The sequence below is a fragment of the Cyanistes caeruleus genome, chromosome 3 (assembly GCF_971803275.1).
Source record: "Cyanistes caeruleus chromosome 3, bCyaCae1.hap1.1, whole genome shotgun sequence".
NCBI lineage: Eukaryota > Metazoa > Chordata > Aves > Passeriformes > Paridae > Cyanistes > Cyanistes caeruleus.
In genome coordinates, this window is record NC_141703.1 from 61087588 (window position 1) to 61108031 (window position 20444).

General features: G+C 35.8%; 1 protein-coding gene across 5 annotated transcripts in view; it reads right to left on the reverse strand.

Annotated features, from left to right (window-relative positions):
• The window catches only part of ZC3H13 (zinc finger CCCH-type containing 13), a 46598-nt gene that overhangs the window by 16416 nt on the left and 9738 nt on the right, over positions 1-20444 (reverse strand). For 3 of the 5 annotated variants that reach the window (XM_086881260.1, XM_086881263.1, XM_086881262.1), the window contains exons 4-11: positions 17763-17874; positions 11390-11498; positions 9111-9250; positions 8235-8395; positions 6708-6905; positions 5060-5233; positions 1907-2217; positions 429-893 (exon numbers count right to left, since the gene is read on the reverse strand). In XM_086881260.1, coding sequence (XP_086737386.1) covers positions 429-893; positions 1907-2217; positions 5060-5233; positions 6708-6905; positions 8235-8395; positions 9111-9250; positions 11390-11498; positions 17763-17874 — 1670 coding nt within the window. The remainder of the gene's footprint in view (positions 1-428; positions 894-1906; positions 2218-5059; positions 5234-6707; positions 6906-8234; positions 8396-9110; positions 9251-11389; positions 11499-17762; positions 17875-20444) is intronic. The other 2 variants (XM_086881265.1, XM_086881264.1) reach the window with 1 other exon arrangement.

Sequence of the window (20444 nt, forward strand, 5' to 3'; positions counted from 1 at the left end):
GGCAGGGAGAGGTGGGTGTGTGTGAAAGATAGTTTTCAGGCACCTAAGACATGCAGTTTTTGAAAGAGCAAAACCTGCTGCCCAGTGCATTGAGACACACTACCTGCTATGAATTTTCCACTACACATCAGCCCCTTACTGTTTTTTGTAGCCAATGGAAAAACCTAGGGTTGCAGAAATATTAAACAGAGTGATGTAAGGGTTAGGCTCTGTTTTAAAATGGGATGGCAGAATACCAATGTTATGCCACTTTAATGAATGGTATAAATTTCAACAACTTTTAATTTAATGACAAGAGAATTGAACACAGCTTTAAAAGCATGAACTATTTGGCAGTACTTGCTATCAAATATCAAACAAGGTAGTATGAATGCAAATACTCAATCTTCATTGATAGGGACACATGAATTTTTTAAATTATACAATACCTTTGTCAGATAACTCTGGACCTCTGCCTCGACTCCTGCCAGTTCTATCACTTCTGCTCTCATTTCTGGAGTCACTTCTGGAGTCATTCCTTGCTTCAGTACGAGAGCTCTCCTCTCTGCCATGGGATCTTCCATAGCTGCGCAAGTCGTCTTGATACTGGTCATCCTTTTTATGGGCATCACGGCTCTCTCTGTCTCTGTAGTCATGAGAGTCTCGTGTGGAGCGCGAGTCTCTCTGGTCACGACTGTCTTTGGTATCCCTGCTATAATCCCGGGCGTCTCTGGAGTCTCGAGTATCTCTGGATTCCCGTGGCTCCCGCCGATCTCTGGTGTCTCTTGTGTCCCTCCGATCTCTTCCATCACGAGACTCTCTGTCATCCCTGTGGTCCCTGGAGGTACTCTGCTCTTGGTCATAATCACGATCATCTCTTGTTTCTCTTTCTTTTTCTCTTTTCCCTCTTGTTTCTGTAAAATTTTCAAGAGAATGTTATATACCTGGCTTAATCAGAGAAGGCAAACATTTAGCACACAAATAACACTAAAGTAACATACTCAAAATACATTTAGTGAATCAAAATGAATACATTTAGGACAAGATTATGCTGGACTATCCATTTATACATTCAGTAAGTTTTAAAGATCTTATTCTGAAAATGAATCTCTACAGATATTAACCTGTTCAAAACGCGGTAAATATAATAAAATTAAATGTCAAACATAGTAAAGAGCAAGCGCACTTCACTAATTTTAAGGTAGGGTCATTCCTCCTCCAATCAGAGATTCCTCTTATTTTCTACACACACATAGAGACACTTCCAAAGTATTTGTGGTATATTTAGACCACCTTTAAGGCCTCAATGCTCTGCTAAAATCTGTTGGTTTGAGTTTGGGGGTCTGATTTGTTTTTGGGTTTTTCTATTACATATTTTTAATACTACTGCTACAGGAAGGTAAGTTTACAGGCTTAAATAGAGCTGACATGTCGTCTTTGTAATCTATCTCTAGAGGCAAACAGCGTGTTTGCTCATCACATACTAGCCAAACAGAGGAATGACTGTTTCTTTGCACACACCTCGCTAAATGTCAATTACAAAGACAATAGAAAGCAATCAGTGGGGACTGGATTTGGGCACCTCACAGAAAAGAGTAATAGTTATTTAGGTGTACCCTGCTGTGAAAATAACTCTCCTACTGACACTGCCATTGCATTATACAAGGAACACCTACATGCATATATAGATACCTACATGCATCTTTACAATCAGTTGAGCCTACATAAGCAATTCTGCCAGGGGTACTCTAATACACAGTACCTGCAAACAGCACCACCAGCACAGGAAGAGTAAACACAGGCAGTATTTTATTCACACCCTAGCCACTAGGATGGGTATACACAATGCCACAATTTGAAAATGAAGTTTCAAAATGCAATTTGCAAACAAATAAAAACGATTCTGAAGTGCTATTTTCATTCATACCGTCCCGCCTTTCGTGGCGCCTGTCATGAGACTGTGAAGTCCGATCACGATCGTGTCTTCCCTTGTCTCTTCCAGGAGATCGGTGCCTCGAAGGACTTCGCTTCCTCTGAGGTGGAGAGGAAGAGTGTGGGGGATAGGGGGAAGATGACCGCCTTGCAGGCGGGGAAGCTGTCCTTTGATAGGATGGAGAAGGAGTTCTTTTGCGGTGTGGGGAAGGAGAATGTCTTTGAACAGAGGAGCCTGACTGTGAGGACGAGGAGTGATGTCTGGAGGATATGGGAGAATGATGCTGACCTGATGGAGAAGCAGACCTGCAAGAAGAGTTAGAAGAGGCATATGTGCAATAATAATTTGACTTGAAAGGTTCTTAACTTACCATACAAAAAAGCAATTGAAATAATTTTTGTATTCTCTGACCCTCTGACTGCTGAAAATATGTGCTGTTTCTATAAAACATCAAACTTGGCTTCCCTCCAGGGTGCCAAGTGTATGTTTTCAAAATACACTTACCTTAAAATTATTATTATTTATTTAATGCCCAGGAAATATTTGTCCAATTAAAATTGTATTACATAGCTACCAGAATGTAGGGAAAGGGAAGGAAGAGTCAGAAAATCTATCTTTATCTTCTTTCCCACCCCCAAAGGAGAACCACTGTTTTTTTCAATATAAAATAGTTTCTGGAGTTCATAATAAAATTACACAGATAACTTTTACAAGTTGTAACTAAGTTTTTTTGTTCACAATAGCATTGAATTTCTTTACAAAGCAACACTGTCTCCTTCTTATATACTTCTAACACCTTTTAATGTAAGAACTGATCCTTAAATAATTTTAATATCCAGAAGAAACATATGCATACTTACTTATAATGTTAGCAAACATGACTATTTACACAGACATGGAAAACTCACATCTGATAGAAAAAGAAAATGTATACAAAATACTTCTGATCTCTGCAATTCTGTCACCAACTAAAGATAATTTACACAACAGTAAAAAACTTCCTCATAATATGACTAATGTGGACAAAAACATGCTTCAAGTCTTAAAGCTCAGTAGTGGGCTCTTTTTCCCCTTATAAGCATCAAAGTAATTTGCAAGTTCTTTTTCTCATGTAATATATAGCGTCCTTAACTTCCAACTCCCTTCTACTTCACAAAACTCCAGAGATGACAAGGAGATGAATGCAAGTTAAAAAGCCACACTGGGACAACATATCAAAAATCTCACTGTTCCTGAGGAAACAAGTAGCCTGCATGCCACTAAGATGACAATTCAAACACCAGTAAAACAAATGACCTTAGAAGGAATTAGTAGTAAAATTTCCAAAGCAATCCATGTAAAATTCTGTCAGCAATATGACTGACAGAATCCAAAAGGCTTTCATGACTTACTGTCTTTAAACTAAGACTACATTTATTTTTCCTTGTGAAACCATTATTTTGAAACATAACACGGTTGCCAAAATTGGCTTGCACAGAAGGCTTTCAGTGGTACGTAGACAAAATATTTCAAATACCCGTCCCTGCTTCTAGCAGAAGGCCATTTATCTTCCCTGCTTAACATTCCCTTGAACAACACTTGATACAAGCAGGAACGATGGGCAAAATACTGCATGTCATGCTTTAACCCCATCTACCAACTAAGTACCACACAGCTGCTTGCTCACTCCTCCACCCACCCCCAGCAGGATGGGGAGGAGAATGGGAAAAAGGTACCACCTGTGGGCTGAGATAAGCACAAATAAAAAACTGAAATAAAGTAAAATATCATAATGATGGTAACAATAATAGCAATAAACAGCTAATAAAAGAACAGCAATAAGAGAGAAGAAGAAAACAACGATAAACGGTGATGCACAACATATTTGCTCACCTCAACTGATGCCCAGCCCATTCCTGAGCAGCAATTGGATTCTTCTGGCCGATATCATACACTGAACATGATATAGTTTATACACTGAACATGATGCTCAAAGATACGGAATATCTTTTTGGCCAGTTCAGGTCAGCTGTCTTGGCCATGCTCCCTCCCAGCACTTTGGGAAACTGGTAAACATTACTTGGCAACAACTAAAGTATCTGTGTGCCATCAATATTATTCTCATGCTAAGTCCAAAAGACAGTACTGCATTATCTCCTAGGAAGAAAACTAACTCTATCCCACCCAAAACCAGGACACTGGAGTAAGTTAAAAAACAGGGAAAAGAGTATAGAAGAGATATTTTGCAGACTCTGTACTACTGCTCTGGGAGGAACTCTCTTCCCTATGAAGAATCCAGTATAGCAAAAACATCCATCAGTGACATCCCCCATAAAACAATCCAATGTTGTTCCAGATGAACTGAGTCACCACAAAAGTCAGTTTGCTTACAACTCTTTGGATTCCTGAATGGATGGGTTTTATTTTGCTTGTTTTTTCAGCATGCAGAAAAATATATGACATCTAGAGCTTCCCTCACTCTTCAACAGAGGTGCAGAAAATAAGAATGCCTTGCTTTCCATTATACAAACATGGGAATACAGTAGTATTTAGCACTGACATTCTAAACCTGAGCTTAAACCTCTTTCAGGCCAAATTAAGGAGCCTACTGTACTTTCAATGGATGGTAAAATATTTTTTTCAAAGCCCCAAGAACTAACAGATATGACACTTCCCCTAAAACATCTTGCAAGAAGCTCTGTACAGCACGGTTTAGCCAGTTGTTCCTGCTTCTCAAGAAAGATGTGCAGAACCAGGACAGGTGAATCACTTCACCCAATCTAAAATGGAGAATCTCTGCCCATTTCCCATCTCTAAAGTAAAATATTTTTCCGTGTTCGACTTTTTAAAAAGGCGAAGGTTAGGGAGGAAGAAAGTTCCCGTATGCTCACAGACTGACTGTATCTCATATCAGACTTCTGATATGAGAAGTTCTACCCGAAGGCAAAACATTTCAGAGGAACTGATAAATGCAAACTTTCACCATGACTTGTGTTCTTGATGTGACAGGTACCCTCAATGTAGTAATTTGGCAAAAAAAAGTCTCAGAGCTCAAGTGTTTAAGACACAAACATATTTACGACACATCATCAAGTAGTCAAACCAAGAAAGGAAGTTTCCAAACCAGAACTATTAAAGGAAATAAAATCCACAGAATTGACCTCCCACCTGCGAGAGGGTGAGAAGTTATGTTTGTGAGTGGTTGACTTGGCTGGAGCTCGGGAGGTTTGCCTTCTCCTTGCAGCAGGTGGTGAGTACTCCCTGGAAGGGGAAGAATTACTGCCAGAGTGATCTGCAGGACTAGGAGAACGTTTCTGTCTACGGGAGCTTTCAGACGGATCCCTGGGAAACAAACGGCAGTTTGTTTAACAGGTTTAAGATGGAATTTAGTACGTTTCTAAGAAACAACAAACACCTCCAAGGCAGAACCTGTGACTACCATATCAAGATATGCTATGCAATCATTTGCTCCACCTATGATTTCACATATGAAATTATGTTAAACTAGCAAAACTCAAGAATACAAGATATGCACTAAATTTCTTGTAACACTGGACTGTAAAAACTAAAACATGGTAAAACCAAAAAAGCCTTCTTGTAATTTTACCTAACATTTCTCATGGTGGCAAAACAGAATTCTTACCAATGGAGAAATATTTTGCTACCTTATTAAAAAATTTCCATCATATCTGAACTTTATTTAAGTGGCTTCAAGCTCTAACACATTTTTAAAGGCAAATCCCAGTAGCAAGTGAATGAAAGTAATCTGTCAAAACCTTCAACTATTTCACTGACTGTACCTCATGGAGATTTGACATTACAGCTTCATTTTAATTATGTAGGGGAAAAAAAAAAAGACAAAAATCCAACAGTGAAATACAAGGCTATAGTCACCAGAGCAATACCTGATTATAGTACAATGTTAAGACAAGTATTGTCTTGATCCTTTCAGCACTACCTAGAATGCTCTTTTCTACTGCTTTAACTTCCTTCCAGTAATGGAGCATGCAATCATGAGGGAAATAAAATACCTTCAGATAAGTATGGTGGAATTTATTTAATCAATTAAAAATACATGATTCACTGCTCTTCCAATCCTTAGTCTGCTAGGCCAGTTACAAAGTGAGACTTAAGAACATGTACCCTACTTTCATCAAGAAAATACAGGACATAAAAATGCAGGTAGGTCATGTATCTTTCAGCTTAAGTGGACATGTATGCTTCAGGAAATAATGGAATAGTCATAGTAGTCCACCATTTTTATTTAATATATAAATATAAATATAATATATAATGTAATATTAATAATGTATATAATATATATACTATAATATATAAATATATAATATATAAATATGCATATATACAAAAGTGAAGCAATTCTAAAATGTCAGTAGTCTTTGACTACTTCAAAAATAGTTTAACCTACTGAAGATTAGGGAGAGTCTAAATGCACACTGACACCTTATTAAAACATTAGTCCTCTAAGATTTCAGAAAAGCATGCAATCAGACCAATGAATGACTTCAATAAAGATTTTGGCAAACAACCCGTTCCACTGGTGAAGATCCAAGTTCCTGAGAAGTAATGAATCCCTCAAAGGGGCATATTACAAACTTACTAAGTTATGTAATTAAAACCTACCAATCTGTTATAGTCTATCAACTCATCTATATAAGACACTGAAAATACTTCACTGAGGGAAGAAAAGATTGTCAGCAAAGTAGGTAATACTACCCTTATTATTCGGTGTTCTATAAAAGATAATTTAAAAAGCAAGGGTACAGTTAAAAGCTATTAATGCAACATAACTTACCTCTGCTTCTCCTTTTTCTCCTTGTGCCTTTCAAAGTCACGCCCTCTCTCTTTCACCTCCCTTGCCTTTTCTTCTGAACGTTCTTTTGCTTTATGTTTTTCTTTGTGTTTTTTCCCAAGGGAAGTTTCCTCTTGTACTGGAGGAGGAGGGCTAGGGGTACGAGGACCTTTCTTTTTACTCTGGTTACTTTTAGAACTCCTAGAGAGAAATTAACAGAGCCAGGGGGAGGTATAAAAAATGAAGAGCTGACAACTATTTCAAACAATTTCTCAGACATTGACAGTAAAGTTATAACATAAAAGGCCTAGAAGCTTTTAGGACAGGATTTACCAACTCCCTTAGCAAGCACCATTCAATAGAAGAACTTGACAGAAAGGTGAATAAAGTTGGTTAAAATTTATGTTGAGCTCTTAGATTTATAGCCTTTTTTTCTGAAGGAAGTGAACAAAAATAGGAATTGCTCTTGTTCAGACAGAACCAGTTTTCAAAGATAAATTGCCCTTACATGAACTGCATACATCAGAAGACAAAAACTGTATCTTGTCTGTTTAGAATCCCATTTCTGCAATGCAATATCCCAACCATATACCCAAAATCACTTGCAACTACTCATGTTTTCAATTTAATGTTAACTACCTGACAGAATGAAGCATCTAAACATTCTTGAATATGCACCTCACAATATGAAATAGTATTTATTTTCCACATAATTTACCACTAAGGTAAATCCTATCAACTAAGTACCACTGCATATGTCAGTAGCATACGAGCACACATTATACCCTTCCTGTAATAGAAATGTCCTTCTGCCCCTGTTTTAAAGGGGATTTTAACAAGTAGGTTATAATTAGGGGATTTTAGCAAACACAGATGTGCTTGGTTACACTGCTGCAGTGATTTCTTGCCTATCTAAAAGCTGCAAACAGCAATTCAAAATGTCTTGTGGCCAGCAAGAACTTTAGAAGCAGATTTTGGACACTGACTTTGGTGGCCCAGCATCCTGTTAAAATCTCAAGTTTTTTACATATTTTATCCTTAATTCTTCCATGTCTGCCTCCCCAACCCTCACTTCTTATCCTCTCCTGAATTCTGAGAAATTTCCTGCCTTGAAAATCACACATTGTATCTTGTATCTATTGTAATATGCAATACCAACAGAATGTGCAGTTGGTCGAATTTGAAACATTTCAGTTTAGAGAGGCTGCTTCACGGGCTGCAGCATTTCAAACGAAAGTGTTTTCCACTTTTCAATGCTTTATATTATCTCATCACCTCACAAAGATTCTGGAGTTTCAAAAAGATCTGCTTGTTAACCATGAAAATAATCAACTGACAATAACATTCATATAACAATTTTCTGCGTAAGATGATTCACAATGCACATTTTAGAGATCTTGTCCTAAATTTATACAATCAATGGCACTGAAAGGAAGGAAAATGGAAAACATTATTTATGAAAACTCCAGTAATAAATATAAGAGTGGCTCTCTGCTCTCACTCTCTTGCAAGATGCATTTACATACTGACCTCTGCTGCTCCAAAAGCGGAGAAGAGACAGTAGATGCTTTCTTGTCTTTCTTACTAGCTGAAGATGATGATTTGGGACTGGATCTTCGTTTTGGAGATTTGCTAGACTTTCGTGGTGATGGTGATGGTGATAATTTAGATCTTACCACCTCTGGAGAAATCTTGAGGGAAAGAATATAATTAGCCAATAAGATATTGATGCTCAAAAGTGTAACTGTATGCCAATACATGTGTCAAATATGTAAATTCAGCAAGTGAGAATATGACAACCATGTACATTCTCTATTTCAACCTCATCACATTGCTTGCAAAGACCACAAAAGCAAAACAACAGATAAAGTGTGGAGGAAAAGAAGGTGATACACTTTGTGATACACTACAAAAACCATAACTTTAAGTTTAAAATCAGTATGCTCACAACTAACACTCACATTTGTCTGAAAGACATCTTTAGAGGATTTTTTTTCATGTTCCCCAAAATTTTAGAGTTTCTAACACCTATAACTTTGTCTCTCTCACTCTACTCTGTTATTACAAGGCAAGCTGAAAAATGATATTGGGAAATGCCTTGTGTTCTTTTTTACGTATCTTCTCTGTTACAGATCTTACTAGTTTTTTATCATTAAAATGCATTAAATCCTACTCATTTAATAGCTGACTTCACAAAGGAAAAACCTTGGTTACTGTGCTAGATGACTGACCAGATACTCCTAATACTCAAGTCACATACTAATTAGATAGGTGCCAGTTATTTACTATTATGTAACACAATAGTGCATTTGTAGCCCAAAAACTTTAAATCTTCTAGGAAACAATTAGAAACCAATGAAGTAGCTGATGACTTGTTTTTTTATTTCATATTTACATAATACAAACCTCTTTTTTAATTACTATTTCCTCTCGTTTCTCCATGTTTTCCTGTTCCAATTTCATGAGTTCTCTCTGAATCTTTTGGCGCTTCATTTCCAAAGACAGCTCATGATCATAATCATAATTAACATCTCCATTATCAGAGTCTTTATTGGAAGAAAAAAAAAGTAAATAGATTAGTAGACAATTTCTTGTGAAAAATATAATCAATACATTTACCACACTAGATGCCAACCATAAATACTTCCATGCCTTTTAAGTACTATATGAATGGACCAAGGAATAAATGCTGAATTTCTTCTCCAATTATGTGTGCAAACCTGAAGTAATTCCATTTAGTTCCATACAAACTGAAGTTCAACTTTTAAACTTTGTTAAAAAGAGCAACTTAACTTCTTTCATGGACATTTGTAAGAGGTAGCAAGGGAAACACAGTAAAACACTTATTTATATTTAAATAACAAAAAATTTATAACTGTGCGTCTTGACAAGGAGCAAAAATATGTAGAGCACTACTTAACAGGGGAACTCACATGAAACATTCATACAGTGACACATGAGACTAGAGAGGTTTATTTAACACAGCGTCTTACAAATCAACTGATACACTCAATTACACGTGAGCATTGATTTTAAGATGAGTTCTGTATGAACCCTTTCATTGGATAAACATACACTTCAAGAGTTTACATCTGCTTTTACAGATTATTATCACTGGTTTTCACATTAGAAAAAGTGCTATTTCTCTCACTCTTTTATTAAGTCATGGACAATTAATATCTTAAGCTTCCAACCTGGCAACTGAATTGAAATTGAATTGAAATTTGAAAATTGAATTGAAAATTGAATTTACTCACTCTGTTTATATTGATTTTGTTTATTTTTTTTTTTTTTGTTTTGAGCTAATACTCAAAAAGCATTTTGGGAAAATATCTGTCAGAGAAAAGACGACTTCATTAAAAAGTTATTAGCTTTCACTCCCTTCCTACATACAGGAACTATATAAAAGGTTTCTCAAGAACTAAAATCAGTCTGCAAATTGCCTCCATGTGTCATGAATGCATGGGAACAGTTCAGAGAAAAGTGCAGTTCCTAATAGCATAGGTCCTTTCCTGGTCTATCCATCTACTTATATAGCATTCAGTGGAAATTAACAGACAGTAATTCTTCATTCATATACTGACAATTGACACTATTTTGAAAAAAAGGCTGAATTCTTAAGATGAAAGTCTCAATGTCTAAGACTTAAGACATTCATACCATATGTTTATATAGACCTTGTGGTTTCTATGTTCCAAACTTTTCCGAGTCAGGTTTTATTTCCATATACACATGTCATAAATCAATTTTTCTTAAGTGTGTAAATAAAAAAAAAAAAAAAAAAGCTACCAAGGAGTGAATATATATAATGGCTACTTTTCCATTCCACAATACATTCCATGTGTTGTGCTTAAGACAAGCAAAACAGAACCTGCAACACTTTAAGCACACAGTATTGAAAAGCTCCCCTAGTTATTGACCTTTCCAAAGAGCTCCATCCTACATCTTGCAGTGAATTTCATTGCAAATATGTTCATTACATCTGAATTCCCTCATATGGGTTCAAAATTGCCATTTTTTTCTTCCAATGTTGTAACTACTTCTGAAACACAGATGCTTAGAAAACTGCAGAAACACCACAGTTCAGTAGAAGTTCCTGTAACTTCACTATCAGGTGAACTTGGACACTAACGGAAGTAAAACTTAGGAGAGAAGAAAACTGCCTGCAGCAACAAGGAAACCACCTAGTAGGTACTAAAAAAACCTCCAAACCCAAAAACTCCCACCCACCAACTCATACTCAAGTGACTACAGAAGGTAATGCAAGACACTTAGCATTCTTAAAGTATTTTTAGAACACAAATATTTCACCAATGTCCACCTTCAGCTGTTGTTATTCTAATGGAGACCTTGTTAACGACAGTTTACACCATTACAAATTACGCAACAAAAACAGCTGACTTTTGAATTCAAAGGAATTACTTTCTTCTCAGAGTGATAAGTTCCAAATTACTATAAATGCAACTTGGATTCACCTAGTGACCTTCATGTGACAGAATCACCATGGAGTAGTCCAACCCAGGTAACTTGTTAGTTCTCCTCAAAAAACAAATAATTAATGGCTATTGCATGAAAGTATTCTGCTTAGAAACCAAATCTTGAAGCATTCCACTTGACACATAGCCCAGAAATCTCACAGTTCTTTGAGGTGTCAGGGGACTGTCAGTTCAATACCTTTCACGTACCTTCTCTATTTGTTTCCCAATCCCCATTTTCCTCTTCACTTTCTGGTGTTCGCTCCTTTGTAATTTTGATATCCTCCTTTTCTCTGTGTCTTCCTCGTGAAGACTCTTTCTATAAAGGAAAAAATGCTGCATTAGAGTAAACAACTTTATTTTAAAAGAAGCCTGAAGAAGCAGGTGTTTTTTACATGGTATTTTGGCTGGACTTTTTTCATAGTACAAAAAGCATTTTCCCCTTTAGCCTGTTGAACAAATACCTTCCTAAACAAGCACAGACTCCACAGGCTACATGTTCTAATGCAATTTCTTATAATCAGAATGCAAATAGCAGATGAGGAAAAGAGAAGAAAGGATTCATAAAATAAGAAGGCTTAAAGGCAGGGCAAGAGTCAAGCACACATTAGAGAATAAAGTTTAAAATAGGCACCAAAGAAGAGATTAAGTTCTAAAGACCAGAAGTTTAATGAACATTTAAAGAATATAATTTTAACAGCTTAAGAAAGAATTCTCAGCTGTAAATAAGAATATTTATATGCAAGGCAGATAAGCCTCAGAACCATTTTACTCTTCAGAGGATAAAGAACGTGGAGGGCAATGAGATAATAAAATAAATAAACCCAGAGACCCTTGGATGGCAGAAGGGGAAAAAATGCTAAAGCAACACAATCGTATCAAGTTCCATTGACAGCTTTGTGTTTGACTTTCACTGTCTCCAAGTAACAGTGCACTAACTAATGCAGTACCTCCCATTTCCCATGTGGCAGATGGTGCCGTGAACACTCAAGAAAGCCAGATACTATCCTTACAAGAAAAAATATAATTGCAAGTCAACTGATGCTGTGCTGCTCTTGTGCCCCTCCCTCAATTCCAGCATAAAGCCACATAGCTGTCTCTGCATCTACTGAAGCAACATTCTCTAAATGATCTACCCGGGCTCAAGTGGACTACAGGACAAAGTTTCTTCACTACTAGCAAAAGAAGAAAATTCAAGTTTAGAAGTATCTCAGGCTAATTTATTAAATAGGAAACCAGAACAACGAAGTCTGTCCCACAGCCTTGTTGTTCTCACCTCACATAGTGCCGTCTATTGTTTTTCTGGGGATTCTTTCATGTTGGTATGTGGGAGAAACACGAAGAAAAGGAGATGCCTAAGAATTTCACTAGCTATTCCTTATTGGGATTTAAATCTTGATTTAATTTAAAACCTTAACATCACCTTAGAAACACATTAAGTAAACAATATAAAATTGCAGACAGTCACTCAAAAATGAGTAAAATTCAACTAGTCCTTTTTACTCAGTAACAATGTTAAAATCTTATCTCTAGTTTATAATGATGTAAATCTCTAAAATGATGCAGAAGGTTGTAATTTACTGAGTCATGTTGGTTGCTGACATCAACCACAGAAAAGACTGCATCCACTAAGCCATTGTCTCAATATGTACTAAAGGCATTCAAGTCTAAGGGCCAAAATTCAGAATACCATGCCCCAAAGCAAACTACTTTCAAAGAAAATTACTCAGATGAGATCTAAAAATCTGTCAGTATAACAAGCCTTCCCTGCAACCATTCTCTTCTTTCGTAAGACTGTTCTTATTTATCTACCCCACCCTCCATGAAGGCCACATCTGTTCTACTGAACTGCACAATTCTGCTACATATTTCAACTAAGTCCTATAACATAAACTAACAAAACCATAATTTCTTAAATACAAATACTAGTTCCTCCTATTAATTCAACACTACCTCTTACTAGCAAACTGAATATGAACACTAGGACAACCTCTCCATGTCAACTTAAAAAACTTCTCGAAGACAATTCATAAAATAACTGGTCATCAAAGAACGTGTAGCAAGTCAATGCTTCAAGTTCAATTCAATAACTCAATTTAAAAATACTACACAACCTCTATGTATCATGCCTACCTCCTCAAACTCACAAGCCAATATAAGCATCTTCAAAGAGCCTGTATTTTCTCCTTTTAGTGGAAAAAATCAGTAGTGGCACAATCACATTTCTACAGAAGAACTAAGAACAAAAACAGCTATCAAACAAATACTGAATACAGGATAAGCATGGTATTTCACATTAATGCTATTTAGTTGTCAAGAAGAAAGATTTTGACAACATTGCATCTTGAAAAACAAGTATCAGTTTAGAAATCGAGTATATTTTTCCTGGGGCATGCAAATCAAGAATTTAAGTTATGCTGGTTTAGTACACATACCTAATTTTTCCTCACTGAAAAATCTTCAATATATTCATTTTACTTGTTGCACTTGTAACTAATTTGATTCCCTCATACTCATATGGGAATGAAATATTTCCTTCACGTCCTTACAGACCTGTTTTGTCTCTCCCTTAACAAGCCAAGAATAAAGTAAGGCAAGTTCCTAAGGGCCAATAGCATGTCTTTCACTTGTACTTGAAGATGCTGTATGTATATCCACTTCAGTCATTCTTGTTAACTATTTCTCTGCAGACTCTGAAAAAATGCCATTTACTAGATAAGAAATATTACACTTTGAAATTATTGTAGTTTGTCCTAAGAGGAAACAACAATTTAGTAGACTTTATCTACGCTGTTTTCAGGTATATGCACACAGATAAACACAGTAGGTGTTGGATAGATGTTTACAGTTTCATGCTGATGTTCAGGAGAGATGCCACATAAGAAAGAGAAAAACGGATGACATTATGGCTGACTTTTGTGAGATTTTATTTAATTTAATGTCTATTCAAGTTGAAGTTCTATGTCCTATGTGATCAGCACTCTACAGCACAAGACCTGATGTCTATTTGAATAAATTTCCCACTACTGCCAGAAAAGCCTGGCCAAGCACAAAAGGACTCATCCAGTCTGTAAAACATGCTTCTAGCCAAGAAGTGTTCCTTTGCCAACATGGATGGAAAGATTAGAAGACTCATACAACCTACAATTCTTGCATTGCAGAAATCTTGGTTCACATGTATCAGGTTGCACATGTACATGCAGCAGCAATATAAACTCATTCCAAAGCACAGATTCCTTTAAACCTACAGTAAGCTATGCATAATACAGCTACAATATAATACTGTGCTTTTGGGCAAGCACAGTACTACTTTGCTCTAGGTATAATATCTTCATAGTGTAAACTACTACAACGCTACAGAAACGTAAGAAAATGAATCTGAAGTTCCCCTGACATTAAGAGGTATTTGTTCCCATTTCAGAGATGGAAGACAATGCTGAGTCCTATTTCCAGTGGAAATAGTTAAAACCTACAGTGACAAAACCCACAGATATGAAACAAGTGATACACATTCCTTATGAAAACCTTCCTAAATGTACATTAAGTTCCTCCCACTGTTTCTCCCAAATCACACACACCTTCCAGGTTAAGACTTTAGATAAGACTTCATACACACCGATGTAACTGTCTTCTCATAATACAGTGAAAAATTAAAAATAAAAATTTCCAACTGAATGCAGTGACAGCAGGAAGCTCATCTAATTATTTATATAACAATTCATACACTAACATACAGCGCTGAAGGACTTCCAAAAGCAAATCCAAGAAACACAAAACCAACCAAATTCAATGTAGGTGTCCACGTAACAGTATATTGTCTCTGCAAATAATAGTACAAAGCATGAAGAAATAAAAAGGGATATAATCTATAAACTGCCCACATATGAAGTTTCTTCCTAAATACATACAGATTGTACTAGTCATCTTACATCTCCAATGAATACAAAATCTCTTCAGAAAATATTTTATACTAGTTTTTACTGTCTTAGCTTCTTGTGGAACCTATTCAGCTTTGTATGTCTATCTTCTGGCAACCAGGTAGAGCTGTTATATATAATGTAAATAGCATTTCCCCTTGTCATTTTCAAATTTGTCATTCTTTCTACTGGGATAAAGTATGAATATGACGCATCTAACTTACATTCTCTCAAACATACATTATATGCATTCATCCCATGTCCTTTCTTCTCTCCAGTTTACTTCTCACCTCTTTGCCCACTTCAAGAAGACCTTTGACTGTATTTTCTTGCATACAGACAGATGATGACAACCAAACAGCATTTCAAATAAAACTGAACCATGAATTCTACAGCATAATATCAATCATTTCTATTTCATTTTTATATACCTGAATGTTTGCTTCTACAACTGTGACTTCACTTTGAACACATGGTTTCATTGAGCTGTCCACAATAACTTATTTTTCTACTGCATACTTTCAGTTACTTTTTAAAAATTCATTCATTTTTTGTTTTAAATACTTTCTTCATTGTGCATTACCTTGCACTTGCCAACACCAAGTTTCATCTGCCATTGTACTGCCAAAAACTACCTTTCCCAACCCCCGTGGCACTCCTCAGACTTCCTCAGATACTCAGACTTCAGTAATCTCAAGTACTGTTTTCAAATCTTCTGCAAAGTTTGATATTTGGGATGTCCAACATTTTTTCTACATTCTTTAAACTTATAGTTCTTTAATTACGATAGCGTTCTGTGAAATTCAGTTTCAAATTAATCTAAAATTTTCCCCTTAGCTGGCTTCTAAACCTAAACTATTATACCTGCTATTCCTTGACTATCTATACATATGCCTCAAAAGCCTTGTTCAAAACAGGTTTGACCTATGCCAGGCAGTTCTCTCTTAACCACTATTCTCCATCGAAGTTTCAGTCTAGTAGTCTGGTGAAGCACAGATTTTGTCTGTAGGAATGTTTCTGATTGGTCTCTTTTTTTTAGTTTTTAACCAAAATCATGAAAACTTCTTATGGAACAAGCTACCTTTCATTATTTCAAAGTTTTCTTATCCAGCTCTGCTGTTACCCCAAAAGCTTTATAAAATATGGAAACATCACGTATCAGTTCTCCACCATAACAGCAGCTCTACCGATGCAGCAAGATTTTTCTTAGCAGTTCAGTCACTTGAGTCTTCTGTCCTTTTAGATATCCTGGTTCTTTGCAAAGCAACTCTTGATGACTGTCCCTCTTCATCTATTTGTTCCAGAATATTTTCTTTGATATCCTGTATTTTGAGAGTTGCCTCCATGGAACTAAACCAAAAGTTCAGCTGTTTCCTCAATCTTCCATTTTATGAGATTGAAGCAGAGTATTTTTCACTCTGCCATGTGTTTAATTTTTAAATAATTCTTTGATACTTTAACACTAATTCTCCAATTCCTTTAGATTCTTGTTTCCAGATCACTTTCACTTAGGTTTTAGCTGTTTAAGAGTATTTTATTATTGCATTAAGAGAACGCTACAAAAAGCAAGGTTAACTAACCAAAAGTAAGAATTACATCAAAAATAGAGTTGCACCAGGACAAAAGTTACAGCAATTTTTTAATGACGGTTGGAAAAAAAAATTTTCCCACCAACCATGTACTCAATAACTGAACAGTTTATTCAAACTATTAGTAAATAAAAGAAACACATTTCAGTAAAAAGATTGAGTTTACACAAATTAACAGCAACTGAAAACATGATTGGAAGGTAAGTCATTCTGTTAAATTTAATGATAGCAGCTGCTGCTGATTTATTTACAGCTGACATAAAAACTTCATTTTACACAGCAAGTAGGAACAGACCAAGAGGAAATGATAGAACATTGTTAATACCTGCAGAGGCAAAACTGATTTTTTACAAATAAAACCTTTTAAAAATTATTCATATGAAGATGGTCTTTAACATGGTGCAGGAACACAGTGGTGCTATTGCTACACAGGTACAGGGTCACACTATGAACTCTATCCCTATTTGTAAAATTGGAAATGAATAACACAATTTTAAAACTAATTAAATTTTGGTATTTGAGGGCCACAGGGTTGCAGAAAGATGTTTACAAAATATGAACAATAATGAATTTTTCGCAAAATCCATTAAGTGAGCAGTTGGGGTGCCTGATGAGTACGTGAGGAGGAAGACAAAATGAACCAGCACAATAGTAACTGCATGGTTTCATCAAAAGCAAATTTGGGGTGAACGACTTAAGTCGGGAGGCATGTATACAAGGGATATTAATATAGGGGGAAATATAGTGGATGACTGAAACAATGGTTAATATACTTTCTTGGTAAAAATCAAAGAGTCTGCACTGTTATTAAATATCTGTTTATCAGTATTTATAACATATTTTAAATTTGTGGGATTTATAAAATTCTTTGGGAACCAGAAGACCAGAAAGTACTATAAAATTGCAAAACAGTACAATTGTTAAGACACTTCATAACAAAAACCGTGATATGTTATGTACAAAATGATCAGTTCCTTAAAACATTCTCAATATTACAAGTCACAATGGTAAGGTTTCTAGAACACACTACCCAATTGCTACTGAGGGATTCTGGAGTTCTGCAAACTCCACTCTTACCCTAACAGGAGAGGATGATTCCTCTGTACTTCGTTTCTGTGGCTCTGCCTCAACATCTTGACGTTTGTTCTTCATTCTTTCCCGAAGATCTCCAGTGGGTCTTTCTGGTGACCTGCATAATACAGAAACATAATATAACCAGTTCTATGGGACTATTTTTAAAGGAATATTATATTTTAATTATTATTTTATTAGTATATCCAGAAAAATCTAAACCTCCCACCCAGAAGCAAGGTGGATGAGTAAGAAAATATTCCATTTTAAAGGTTTTAAGCATTGTAAAAACCCCAATCCTTTCAGAAAATCAAGGAAGACTAGACTCCAAGAAGAAAAATTACTTGTATGTATATATGGCATGACTAAGTTACTAATCTAATCAGCTTTAGGTGATCCCACTCAAAATAAATAACCTTTTTCTGAGCATCATGCAAATGTGTTTCACAATTGCTCCTAACAAATATTTCAAGATTTAGCCTTCTCCACAGTCTTATCTGCAACAATTTTTATATATACTACATAAATATGTCTGTCTCTATATTACATATATATATATATTTAAAACCACAATTAATGCAGAATCAAACTACTATAGACTAGCAATTACAGTCACAGAGAAGCACAACTCTGAAGTCTGCAAGCAGAGATAACACAACCTAAGCACCATCTTCCCATGGTCTAGGTAAGGCTGCCACACAGGAAAACACTGCTGCAAGACCATGAACCAGAAATTAACTCTTGGAGGCCTCTTCAATTTTCCATCTTGGAGTAATATAATAATTTCACAATTTAATTACAAAATACTGGATGAACTCTACTCGTCATGCAACTTTATGACACAGTTTCTGAAAAACATATTGCTGTGATGTGGAATGGGAGGAGGAACATCCTACACTACTATAATTTTATCACCTCTTAGTATTAGGTGGTATTAGGAATTGGGATTGTATTAGGTGATACTGAATTAGGATTCATGAGTTCATTCACCCCTTATGGGTTAAAAGAGAACAACCATGGCATTGGTGGGGCACTGGCACAGGTTGCCCAGAAAAGCTGTGGATGCCCCATTCCTGGCAGTGTTCCAGGCCAGGCTGGATGGGGCTTTGAGCAACCTGGTTTAGTGGAAGGTGTCCCTGCCTGTGGCAGGGGGGTTGGAACCAGGTGACCTTTAAGGTCCTTTCCAACCCAAACCATTCTGTGGTTCTGTGGTTCAAAAAATTCCTAAGCTAAGGGAATGTAGGAGCCGTTTCAGATCATCTTTCAGTTCAAGAAAACAAATTTTCTCTGCATATACATTTGGCTTGATACTGAGTTTAGTACTTCTGTGATGACTGTTAGCTGTAATTTAGAGAATCTTCTGTGAAATGGTTGTATACAAGTACTACATCTGTGCCTATCAGTTTACACTAAAGAATCACAGAGATACTAATGCTGTCTTTTGATTAGAAAACTTATATGTAATATATGAATAATGAAATTTGCATTTTTATTTTTTATTCAGACTGAATCAGTTTCCATTGAGAAAGTAATTTCTCCCACTCTTCCTGTCACATTATACATAAAGGGCAAACTGCCTTTCACAGTCAATACATACAAAAATTTAATTTAATACCATTTCATTTCCAATCTGCACATATTTGAAAAAGCGATTTTTTCTATTTCGTCTTCTGCACTGTTTCCTATATTTAATTCTTTAAACCTCATCATAGGGTTAAATGTATGAGGACCTAGAGGGACAAAGACTAGTGACTGCTCTCATTTTTTAATGCATTTAATTTTCCATGAAATTGTAAGTACAAGTCAATCTCGATCAGAGGAAATGTACAGAAGAATAAAGCTCTGCTTTTTTCATCAGTAACGATCAAATAATAGCCAGCATACAAATATAAATAACTTATCTTCTTTGCATGCATGACTATATGATCTTTAAAGTGTCTGGATTTAGTAAAGGTTATGATTCAAATTATTTTTCCCCTCCTCCCCATATTAAAAAGGCAATTCTTCTCATTACAAAAACCCTCTGAAGCATACCAGCCATCAGCTACCTCAACAAATAAACTGTCTTTCAGCATTAAAGTGCAATTCAACACCTTAATTTTTAATAATATTTAAGCTACAAATACAAAGGATTTGGATTAGTGAAACTGAAAATTAAATTAAAAGGCAGAAAGATTATCAATAATATTTTGTAACTTTCTCCTTGAGAGGTATATTTTCAGGAAAAAAAAATCCCATTAGCTGAAGGAGAAAGCAAGAGAACTTGCACAGAATGCAGCTCATGTACCTTACAGAGGGACATCTGATATTTTAATAGCTTTTTTTTTTTAAGTTATAGGTTGGAGTAAAAAACCAAAATATCCAAGTCATTTTACCCTCAATTAATAAATTTTTTCTTCCCTCCAATACTGAAAAAAGGTATTTTGCTAAAATATTATTCAAAGCTACTTAAATATTATAAAAGTTATGAAAAAAACCACAGAAAATTAAAAGGTACACATTCAGGGCTGGGGTGTCTTGTTTGATTTTTTTATTTGGTTTCACTGTTACTTGGTCAGCTTTTTTTCAGCTTTAGGAGAACACAGAAGCAAAGTCATGGTAATCACCCTATTTCTCCTTCCCCAAAGACATCATAACCCTCCAAAAACTCTAATGAAATAAGACTGACAATTAGTCAAACTTTAAGAC